General features: G+C 36.9%; 1 protein-coding gene across 2 annotated transcripts in view; it reads left to right on the forward strand.

Annotated features, from left to right (window-relative positions):
* Nucleotides 1–8196, forward strand: part of KANSL1L (KAT8 regulatory NSL complex subunit 1 like) — a 133421-nt gene extending 125225 nt beyond the window's left edge. For both annotated transcript variants that reach the window (XM_047868965.1, XM_047868964.1), the window contains 5 exons: nucleotides 368–492; nucleotides 1957–2008; nucleotides 3185–3297; nucleotides 5555–5723; nucleotides 6592–8196. In XM_047868965.1, coding sequence (XP_047724921.1) covers nucleotides 368–492; nucleotides 1957–2008; nucleotides 3185–3297; nucleotides 5555–5723; nucleotides 6592–6822 — 690 coding nt within the window. In that variant the 3' untranslated portion in view covers nucleotides 6823–8196. The remainder of the gene's footprint in view (nucleotides 1–367; nucleotides 493–1956; nucleotides 2009–3184; nucleotides 3298–5554; nucleotides 5724–6591) is intronic.
* The last annotated feature ends 1053 nt before the right edge of the window (nucleotides 8197–9249 follow it).

Consider the following 9249-nt stretch of genomic DNA (forward strand, 5'->3'; position numbering starts at 1 on the left):
CTAAATGGTACACCAAATATTTCATATTCTTTCCTAATAAGTGTGCTTGTTAAATGATCATTTCCTTGACATTTGGGTGCTTTATGGTAACCTCTGGTAAGAGTTTGACATTTTAAGGTATTCCTATTTTTTATGGTCTTAAAAATAGGCTTGTATGTGTACACAAATGTACACTTCACACCTGCCAAAGGGATTGTGTTGTTTTACAAAGGAGAGGTGTGCTTGTTTTTAACATTTTATAGTCCACTCTATCACAACGTATTTATAAAACATGTATGCAGTACACCTCTTCTGGCCCTCATGAAAGGAGGGCATCATCACAGGTAATGAGATACTGTTGTTGAGTTGCTGTCCTCCTACCTTGCAGAATACTGCACGACGGAGATTGAGAAGCGAGAGCTCTTATGACATAGATAATATCGTGATTCCCATGTCATTAGTTGCCCCAGCTAAGTTGGAGAAACTCCAGTATAAGGAAATACTTACTCCAAGGTATGTATACTTACATCTTTTTATTTTCTCTTCCTTCTTGAGTAAACTTAAATTTTCAAAGTGAAGTTAAAATTTTAATTAATGAAAGGAAGATGTTCCTCTCTCCTGTCTTCTACTTAGAGAACCATGGAGGGAGAACGGTGAAAGAAACCTTTACATTACTCATGCTGAAAAAAAGTGCCATATATTATCACCCTGCCTCTCAGTTTTTATTAAGAATTGGGAATTCCTAAGACTTAATTTACTCTAACGCTCTTAAGTCTTTTTTTCAATGTTTAGTTACCTTTTATGTATATATGGCACTAAAGGCTATTTAGGGATGTAAGTAAGCTGAGTAATAAATAACCCTTGCTCTTTAACATACAGTTCTGTAAATGACTGCAAAAAGGGTTCAAAGAAAGCAACTACCTTTGCAAGGGGTATTCACTGCAAGACAATAACACCTATGACCACAAAAATAAGATTCTGATGTATTGCCAAGTCAGCAATACATATATGATATTAGTGGGGCATCACGAAGGAGGGAAAAAGAAGAAAGTTTATTCACACAGGGAAACCACAGCAAAGGCACACAGGTAAGTGTGCAAGCCTAAGCTAGAGACCAAGTTTTTGTATAAGGTGATGAAGTTATGGCTACACAAGAAATTAGAACCAGATTATGGAGGTCCCTGAATGCCATACACAGATCTGCTTCCTAGTGGCAGTGAAGTTAGTCAAAGTCTTGCTTTGTTTTGTTTTTTAGCAATGATGAAAGCAGTTTCTTCAGAATGTGAATCTGGCACCAGAAAGTAGACAGAAGAGGGTGGAAACAGACATAAGCTCAGTGACACCTACAGTAATTCCTACCCCTCTCTATATTAGCTGATTTCGAATTCTCTTATTCCTAATTGCTTTGAGGTATTAAGAGCTCTTAATATTCTAGGAGGTATTATGAGAAATCCCACAGAGAACTTGTTGAGACATTCTGCAGAAGCAGAATACCATTTGTAGTTATGATGTTCTGCAGCAACGATGTTTTTTCAATTGACATTGGTAGGCTGCAGCTGGCTGGCTGGGTTGGTTGGTTAAATAGAGGAATTCTGTGATCCAGTGGTTAAACTCAAGAGGCCATGCCGGGTGTGTTCACACAAAGAAATTGCCAAATGCTCAAGTGAGGGATTTTTTGTTTTTTGTTTTTTCTTCCTGCCACTGTATCACCATCTATTGACTTAATTCAAAATTAGTATATTCTTAGGTATAAAATGCAGCTACACAGAAGAGACAGTTATTCACGGTAAGGCCAAAAGTCTCATCTTCTTTTCATAATACAAATTCTTCTCTTTAAAAAAATAAAGTATGAAAATACAACCATTTGAATTGTGCAAGTCCCAAGGAAAGAAAACACTACTGCATTAGCTGTGCTTAGAGAATACAATTGCTACACTTAGATGAACATAAGCTGAAACTGGTTTGTATCTTCAACAGCTGGAGAATGGCTGTTCTTCAGCCTCTGGATGAATATAACGTAGGTGAAGAGGTAAGTTGCCTTTCAGTTACAGAAAGCTGCACTGTATACATTACGAAGCCTGCTTAATCTGGGACTTGAGGAACTCAAGGGAAATATAAGCCCTTTAGCATACATTGACTTGTTTTTCACTTAGGAAAAGAAAGTTCATTAAGGATATTAACTTCATTAGGAAAATGTTTTTGTGCAAATTTAGATTTGCAAACACAGTAACATATAAAGAAAAACATGTCAGTTGCTTACATGAACTGTTGAAACACTGAATTTATGTTAATATCTATATTCATTTCCAGTTATTAGTCCTGTTTTTCTGTTTAAGGAGATGTGGTCTTAATATTCAACCCTACAATGCCATATTCAAAACCTTGGGAACAGGTTGCTTTTGAATTTGGACAACTTTGGACTTAAGAAAGAAGACATATGTGGAGTCTAGCATAGTTCTCATAATCAAATATTAATGTTTCTGTAGGGAAATATTTATAGAAATTGGAATAACCTCATCATTCCAGAACAGGCTATGTCACCAAATGAATTATGAACACGTGTTTTTTCAGATTTTTAGAACTGAAGGAAAGGGACTGTGAGCCTGTATGGGTAAAACTTCTATTAAGACAAGCATAATTTCAGGGAAAAATGTGTAACCAAATCAATTTGAAAGTGATGATCTGTAGAAGCTGTATTATGTAGGACATTTTTGTCTCTGTCATAATCTTTCTAGGCCCACTGACTGTTCTTCAGCTACCAAATCAACTTTTCAATGCACTCTTCCCTAGTTCAGAATGATTCTGGCCAGGAAACCCAAATTCTTAAACCACTACCACCAGAGTCTTAGAACCTCTGATAACTCATTAGTTAAATTAATTTTCTTTTTTTTCAGTTTTACTTTTCTTTGATATTAACATGCTAAGAGAACAGTGTATTCCATAAAGGGCAATCAAATACAAACCTTTGAATGAATTAAGCATTAAGAATTTTTTATACAAAGCACTGTGAACCTATCTGTAATCTAGGTTAAGTCTTCCAGTATGACCCAGAAGTAAAAAAGTTAAAAAAAAAAAAAAAAGTTCACTCCCTCTATTTTCGAATTTGAAGTTCAATTTTAGAGTTTTCTTTCTATATTCTCTTGATGAGAAATTGTTCTATTTCAAAATGTTTCTGATAAAAGAAAAACTTTCTTTCTAAATCCAGGTAGAAGATCTTTCTGATGAAGTCTTCTCCCTAAGACACAAAAAATATGAAGAGAGAGAGCAAGCCAGATGGTCACTATGGGAACAAAGCAAGTGGCACAGAAGAAACAGCAGGCAGGTGTTATCAATTTAAAAGCCAAAACCATGAAATCCATGTAGAATTAACAAAATTCTGCATGAATATTGAGGAAGACCACTAGAAAGGAAAAAGTATATACTGTATAACATCAGTTATTTGTGCACAGGAGGGAAACATTGCATTTACTGAGCTTACATTAAAAATATATTTTGGCTGGGGCTCCTGGATGGCTCAGTCAGTTAAGCGTCCAGCTCTTTTAATTTTGGCTCAAGTCATGATCTCACAGGTTTGTGAGATTGAGCTCCGAGTTGGGCTCCACACTGATAGCACAAAGCCTCCTTGGGATTCTGTCTCCCTCCCCCACTCATGCTGTCTGTCAAAATAAATATATATATACATTTTGGCTAATTACAGAGTAATGAAATGAGTTTCTGTATTTTCCTCCACTCATATTTCTCATGCTTATGGTCAGCCTGAGGAACAGATTTAACTCAGCAAATAATGTGAAAATTCTCCCTAAAGTAGATCATCTCATTGTACTGTAATAGCAGACCTTACACTAGGGATTAGAATCTTGGTGATCGATTTTAACATACCCACTTAAAAAATACATTATTTTTTTAAAAAAAATGTTCTCAAAAAACCTGTCCAGTCTAAGAAGCAGATGGTCTAGGGCACCTGGGTGGCTCAATCGGTTAAGTGACTGACTGCAGCTCAGGTCATGATCTCAAGGTTCATGGGTTCCAGCCCTGCGTCGGGCTCTGTGCTGACAGCTCAGAGCCTGGAGCCTGCTTTGGATTCCATGTCTCCCTTTCTCTCTGCCCTTCCCCTGCTCGTATTCTGCCTCTCTCTGTCAAAATAAGTAGACATTTAAAAAATTAAAAGACTCGGGGCGCCTGGGTGGCGCAGTCGGTTAAGCCTCCGACATCAGCCAGGTCACGATCTCACGGTCCGTGAGTTCGAGCCCCGCGTCAGGCTCTGGGCTGATGGCTCAGAGCCTGGAGCCTGTTTCCGATTCTGTGTCTCCTTCTCTCTCTGCCCTTCCCCCATTCATGCTCTGTCTCTCTCTGTTCCAAAAATAAACAAACGTTGAAAAAAAAAAATTAAAAAAAAAAAAAATTAAAAGACAAAAAGCACCTGGTCTAAAATACTTTGAATATGACTTTTGGGGAGGGAGGATTAAATCCTGAGAACATAATTAGTAATTATATATTTGAGAAAGTCCATGATATTTTATATTTACATTTCACTGTGTTTTAATATAGTCGAAACTCAGAAAGGAAGATCATGAAGTCTGGGTAGTCACTAAATTTAGTGTGGGGGTACCTCTCATTTACTTAGTACAGTTGACCCTCAAACACAGGTTTGAACTTTGTGGTCTGAACTATGTGGGCCCACTTACACAGAGATTTTTAATAGTACAGTACTATAAATGTATTTTCTCTTCCTTACGATTTTAACAAATTTCATTTTTCTAGCTTACTTTACTGTAAGAATACAGTATATAATACATATACAAAATGTGTGAATTGACTGGTTTATATTACTGGTAAGGTTTCCTGGTCAACAGTCAGCTATTAATAGTTAAGTTTTGAGGGAGTCAAAAGTTATATGTGAATTTTTGAATGCACAAAGTGGTTGGTGCTCCCAACTCCTGTGTTCATCAAGGGTCAGCTGTACTTTTATTTAAGTAATCGCTACACCCAATGTGGGGCTCGAACTCACAACCCCGAGATCAAGAGTTACATGCTCTACTAAGCCAGCCAGGTGCCCCTCAACTGTATTTTGAAAACACATTTCTCTCTTTAGGTCTGAAAATATCCCGATTTCTTGTAGATCCTTATTCCAAGAGTTATGTTAACACATATATAAGACTCAATTGTCTTCTTTCTCCACATTCCAGAGATATAATTTTCTAGAAGTACAGAGGAAAATGTGAATCGAGTCTTACATGGATGACATTATAATAGTCTTAGAATACTCTGGGAACTCTGAAAGACTGTAAGGGTCAAGTAACTGTCCTTTCTTATTTAAAAATAAAACAACAAAAACTCCCTCCTTGAAAACCCAAAACCCACTATTATAATTTGGCAGTTTCACAAAATAGTATTCATAACATACTGTTTAAGTCTTTGAGAAAGCATCAGGAAGATTGACAGATGAATTTTTAGAAATCTTTTGGGCAGAACTGTTTAAAGAAAAGCTACCAAGTTAAATGGACTTAGGGGTCGTTCATAAAACGTTAAGACCTCAAGAAATAGTAATTAAATATTTTCTTGATTTTCTTGCTAGAGCTTACAGTAGAAACGTTGAAGGACAGGACTTGCTCTTGAAAGAATACCCTAACGACCTCGGTGGTGGTCAGCACTGTGCTGCCGAGAGTCCTGCCGCGCCTTCTCCGCAGAGCCAGGATCTGGGCACACGGGGCTCACCTTCCTTAAATCAAAGTCAAGAACTCAAGGTAAGTATGATATACATGACCTGTGACACCTCTTTTTCAATGCTTTTTACCCTTTTGAAAACCTGTTTGTAGAAACCTGCTGGTTGCCAATTAATGAATTCAGCATAACAATCCAGCGTTAACTGCTGGGTACAAATTTTCTAGTTCTGTCACTAATCATACACACCTTATCTTTTCGTAGAACAGGTCAGTATCTAACTCCACCTACTCACTTATCTGTTAGGAAATGGGGATTCTATCCAAGTTTCATGACGACACAAATCTGATTAGAGAGAACAGCACCTGGCACACAGCAAATGTCAGCTAGTTCTCTTCCCTTCATAACAGATTTTTACCTGTCTCCCCGTGGATCCAGTTCTTACCTCACAGGGAATGATTTCTAACACACCATTTATAAATTTTTGCACTGTTCTTCATAAGTAGGTGTTGAAAAAGAAGAACTGTATCTAGAACACAGAGCAGAAACTATAAAAATTAATAGGCAAGTCGTAGAAAGCTCGGGGAAGGAAAAGTCAATAGGTGTCTGTGATAGTTATGGGATGGAAATGGAGACGCTCAAGTAGATCAAACACCTTTAAAGGGGCTTTTCCCAAAGCGCTCCTGTGCTGATAAGGAAGACCCGTGCCTTATAGCGGTGTTTCCTCTTTGTGGAAGGGTGAAGTGGAAAGATAGTTCCCAAAGGTCTCTAAACAATTGCCAGTATGTTCCATTGGAGTTGCTAGATCTTTAGGCCCAAATGAAAATGTGTACATTGACGTGCTAAAGAACCAAACAATAATTACACAGTTGACATTTAAGGATTATTGGATACATGAACTTTAAACAAATTAGTTGAAACTTAACTGAAAAGGTTTTCTCTTTCTTTCAGTCTTTGTGGTGGGAACGACGGACTTTTCCGCTGAAGGATGAAGACACAGAAGCCTTACTATGTCAAGATGAAAAAAAGGATCATAGTGAAAGTTCAAGCCCCGTTTTCCATGGAGAAGTCTTCTGTACTAGTGCACCAGAAAACGGTCACCATCCAAAAAGGCAGACAGATGAAATGGAAGAATGCAAACCTTTTGGTCTAGGACTTACTCATGTTAAAAAAAACAGGTGACAGGGAAAGGTTAAAGAAAGTATGTAACTGAATGGAAAGCAGGAGGAAAAAATAAGCCCTGTTCTCCATCCCCCACCCCCTCAGCCACAATTCCAGAGTAAGAGCATGTACTGCATGTATTAATCTTTTATGCTGTTTTAAAACAGGCAAGGTAGGTCTCTTTTTCCTTGAACCACAGGAATAACTAGCTTTTCACCTACAGACAAGTGCTAGTCGTTTGTGTTTATGATGCAAATCACAAGCACCAGAAAATTAACTGCTGCAAGCTGATGTTAAATCGTATTACTGGGTAAATAATTTTTAGAAGACTTCATACCCACACATACATATGTACACACACAGAAACACCTGTGCATCAATGATCGCTCTTTTTCCTATACATTTCTATGTAATTTTTATGGTAATTCGCTAAAATTGCCTCAAATATATGCCTTTGTATATGGGAATATACAAATATGTGTGTATAGAGTATATATACATACATGTACACACACGTAGTTTTAAAAAACACTGGCAGTGACCACTCCACTTGAAATGCATGGATGAATTATCCCATGGAATGTAAGCTGCACTGTAAAGCACAGGTTCCCAGTGACTATGGAGATTTTAAACATGTTTAACCAAAAGAAGTTATATATGGAAATTTCTATACCAGATAACACAATATGCCTTTATTTGAAATCACTGTTATCTGTTGGACTAAATTCAGATCATCTTCTATTCACTCCTAACAGATTAAGACAAGCAAAGCAGAGTTAAATATTGGTCTAATTTTAAAACTTGAGTTTTATCTATCCTATGTATCTCATAAAGAGAAGACCCCCAAGTGAAAATGAGCAACAAATAGGAAAGTAAAAAATGTTGTATTTCTAGTTAATTTGGTCATTCCTTACCATTAGCTTACTCTATCCAAACAAGCATCTATTCTCATGTGTATGCTAGAGTGAGAATTTTTTTTAAAGGATAGTGCTTCAGTACTGAATACAGGAGTATAAAGAAACTTCTTGAAGCTATTACATAATTTTTTCTATATAAAAGTTGAGGACAATTTATGAATTGCTTTCTCTCATGTAAAAAAAAAGGTTATTCAAGTTATAGTCCCCATATAACTGACAATCCTGGCCACCTGGCCTAGTCTGGGGGACTGACACCAAGTTTTTGTTAGGGATGGGGAATTCTACTAGTCCCTTTAAAGAAGGAAAAAAATTCAAATTCAAAACTGACAAATTTTTGCTTGTAGTTTTACTGTACATTTATTTTTAAAAAAACAAAAGCCAAACCCAAGTTGTCTAGGCAAATAAGCTCAAATCTTTTTGTCATGTCTGACATTATAATCTTCTATGTAAGTTTTTTAATTAAAGTTATTTCTATATGCCTCGTGTTGTCTGATTTCAGTAAACGGCACCTGTTCATGGCACAAACCTTTCCGAAGTCAAAAACATTTTTACACTGTAGTATAGGAAAAAAACAAGCAAGCTCTATTCTATGCAGAAGTGTTAATGTTCTTATTTTTCAAACTTTTTATTTCTCAAAACTCATAGTAGCCTAAAGTTTAGGTCCTGTTATTTCTTGCCATATATCAAGACTATTTGCAAGTGGCAGATACATATTTGTTGTCAAAGTATAATTTGGGACACAACTTTAAATATTTATGGATTAACTCTACCTTATCATCTTTTAGCCTACCTGGTCTTTGTTGGATTAATATAATATATATCCTTGGGGTCAAAATCCATAACGTCCAGAATATCCTCAGCCATCTGGTTCTGCTACCGAGTAAAATTTGACAAGGTTAAATAAACGAGGCTACCTTTGCCTAATCTACCTCCCAAGGGCTCCATTTGTGAAGAGTAAAACCAGAAATCCTCTGCCCTACTGGATTCTTTCCATGGTACCAGCCTGTTCCTGAGCTTTTCTCTCTTCCTTTTTTAAATGGGGACAAAAATACCTGTCCCATTACTCAGAAGAGTGATTTGTGGTTTTAATGAAATTATATCAAAGTACTTTATAGGCTATAAAACATAAACTTCTGTAATGATAGCTACTTTGTATTGAGCATCCTCAATTCTACTATCCTACAATTCTGGAACTAGTAGTGGAAGCTTTACGTATACATAGTATCTCTTAGTGGTCAACACAACACCGCATGGTAACTGTAATTACGTTCAGTGTATAAATCAGTTAACAGATACTCAAAGAGGCTGGTTGATCTGATTTGCTAAGTCAAACCGCTGGAAAGGAGAAGAATCCAGATTCAACTCAATATCACTTCCAAGCAGAGGCTTTCCTTTCCTTTCTGCTCGGAGCTAGCACATTATTTCATGTCCTTAAGAATGGTGGGGAGGATTGAGAAAAGGTGGGGATCACTGTGTAACCTGCCCCTCCAGCAAAGCTAACAAGGAAAAACGCCCTGATAAAATCTATATT

This window comes from Prionailurus viverrinus, chromosome C1 (genome assembly GCF_022837055.1).
Source record: "Prionailurus viverrinus isolate Anna chromosome C1, UM_Priviv_1.0, whole genome shotgun sequence".
NCBI lineage: Eukaryota > Metazoa > Chordata > Mammalia > Carnivora > Felidae > Prionailurus > Prionailurus viverrinus.